This window comes from Gregarina niphandrodes (genome assembly GCF_000223845.1).
Source record: "Gregarina niphandrodes unplaced genomic scaffold scaffold00115, whole genome shotgun sequence".
Lineage (NCBI taxonomy): Eukaryota > Apicomplexa > Conoidasida > Eugregarinorida > Gregarinidae > Gregarina > Gregarina niphandrodes.
In genome coordinates, this window is record NW_011645880.1 from 699 (window position 1) to 2,369 (window position 1,671).

Below are 1,671 nucleotides of genomic sequence, written 5' to 3' on the forward strand. Positions count from 1 at the left end.
CTGCCAGTGCTTGGAACACTTCGTTCTGGATGTGCACGTAGTCTGCTGACATGATGTCGATGCCGTTGGCCCGGTTCCTCATCCGCCGCACGGCTTCTCGTTTGTCCTCCTCCGGTAGTATGATGGTCCTCCAACCTCCTAGGATTGCCCACACTTGTGGTGGTGTGTCTGCTATGGCTGAGAGGGCCCCGGCTAGTGTGCGTTCCCCTCTTACCACGTCGATTATTAAAGAGTAGGCTAAGGCGCTGAGGGGTCCTCTGTCATGCAGGTACCCTATCCTCACCTTGCTGAGCTGGAAGCAGAAGTATGCCAGCTCTACGAACTTGTCATCTCCTTTCTGCTGGAAGATTGGGAGCTTCTTACAATCCTCGCAGTAGTCCCCTACCACCACTGCGTACCCCTCGTCCTTGAGGCCTTGCAGTAGGGTAGATTTGCCGAGACAGGCTGTGCCGTCGACCATCGTGGTCACTTCGAATTTCAGGGCTTCCCTTGCGCCGGTGTTGATTCGGCGACCGCGAGAGTACGTCGTTAACATTGTTCTCTCCGACTCCAAATTTTTTTTTTTGTGTGTGCGCCTTGTGTGCGCTTTGTGTGTGCTCCCTCCGTTTGGTCCCAGCCTCGAGTTACTCCTCTCGGCGACGTCGTTTTCTTCGGGTCGACCCTAGTATAGGTGTTAGTTCCTCTGTGGTCGGTACTTCTGGGGTTGAGGGTTCCTCACTGTTGTTCCTTTCCGTTGTAGTTTGCCCTCCCGGTTCTTCTTCGTTGTCGGAACTTAATTCGTAATACTCGGGCCGTTGTCCCAATTTTCGTTGTAGGTCGTCTCTGTCGATTTGTATTCCTCCTCTTCGGTACTCTTCTACCCACTTGCCCAGCTGGTGTTCGTCGAGGGGTGCTGTCACCCTTCTTAATACTCCTGCGTGCCGGTGTTCCCTGTGTCCCGTAACTATGTCTTCTACGTGTGCCCCATGTCCTGCCTTACTAACTTTAACTACCCGGCGGGGGAATCCCCACCCTCGTTCGTGTACTGTCGGGTCTCTTACGAGTACGATGTCTCCCTTTTCAAGGTGTCCCCCTCTCCGTCGCTCATTTCGTCGGTCGGCTCGCTGTTGGGCTTCTGCCTGCATCCGCTCGATCGTCCCCTCTCTGGTCTTCGCCAGCCATTCTATTCGTTGTAGGTTTGGGTTCCTCAGGGTGCCTACGAGCTCCCGTTCCTCCGGTATGGTAGGTTCCACTCCGAATAGCCACCTTCCCGGCGTCATGCCCAGCGTTGTATGGTGTGCTGTACGGTACAGGAACATGGCCAGTGCTAGCGACTCTTCTTCGCCTCTCATGCTTTCTCCCCGTATGCGTTCGTAGTGCTTCCGAAGGTGTCGGTGGAATGACTCTACCGGTCCGTTCCCTTCGGGGTGGTAGGGGGTGGTCGTGACCAGCTTGGTTCCCAATAGGTCCAACAACTCCTTCATGATGACGCTGGTAAAGGCTTTGTCGTTGTCACATATTAGCTGTTTGGGTACTCCGTATCGTGTAACCCATTGCCGAATAAATGTCGCTGCTGCCCAATGGGCAGACTTGTCGGGGACCACCGCTGCTTCCACCCATCGTGACGTCCGGTCGATCATTGTCATTATTGGCCTGCCTTCTCCTCTGGTTTGCCAGAAGTCGATATGTACC

General features: G+C 54.6%; 2 protein-coding genes across 2 annotated transcripts; both read right to left on the bottom strand.

Annotated features, from left to right (window-relative positions):
• Positions 1 to 214: 214 nt before the first annotated feature.
• On the bottom strand, positions 215 to 535 carry GNI_203010 (hypothetical protein; the record flags this gene model as incomplete). Its single annotated transcript, XM_011135461.1, has 1 exon — positions 215 to 535. A coding segment is annotated over one exon (321 nt), but the record flags the coding sequence as incomplete, so codon positions are not given.
• An 88-nt stretch (positions 536 to 623) lies between these two features.
• GNI_203020 (integrase core domain protein) lies at positions 624 to 1,619 on the bottom strand (the record flags this gene model as incomplete). The annotated part of the gene is made up of 1 exon (XM_011135462.1): positions 624 to 1,619. One exon carries the CDS (start codon positions 1,617 to 1,619, stop codon positions 624 to 626), a length of 996 nt encoding a protein of 331 aa, XP_011133764.1.
• Between the last annotated feature and the right edge of the window lie 52 nt (positions 1,620 to 1,671).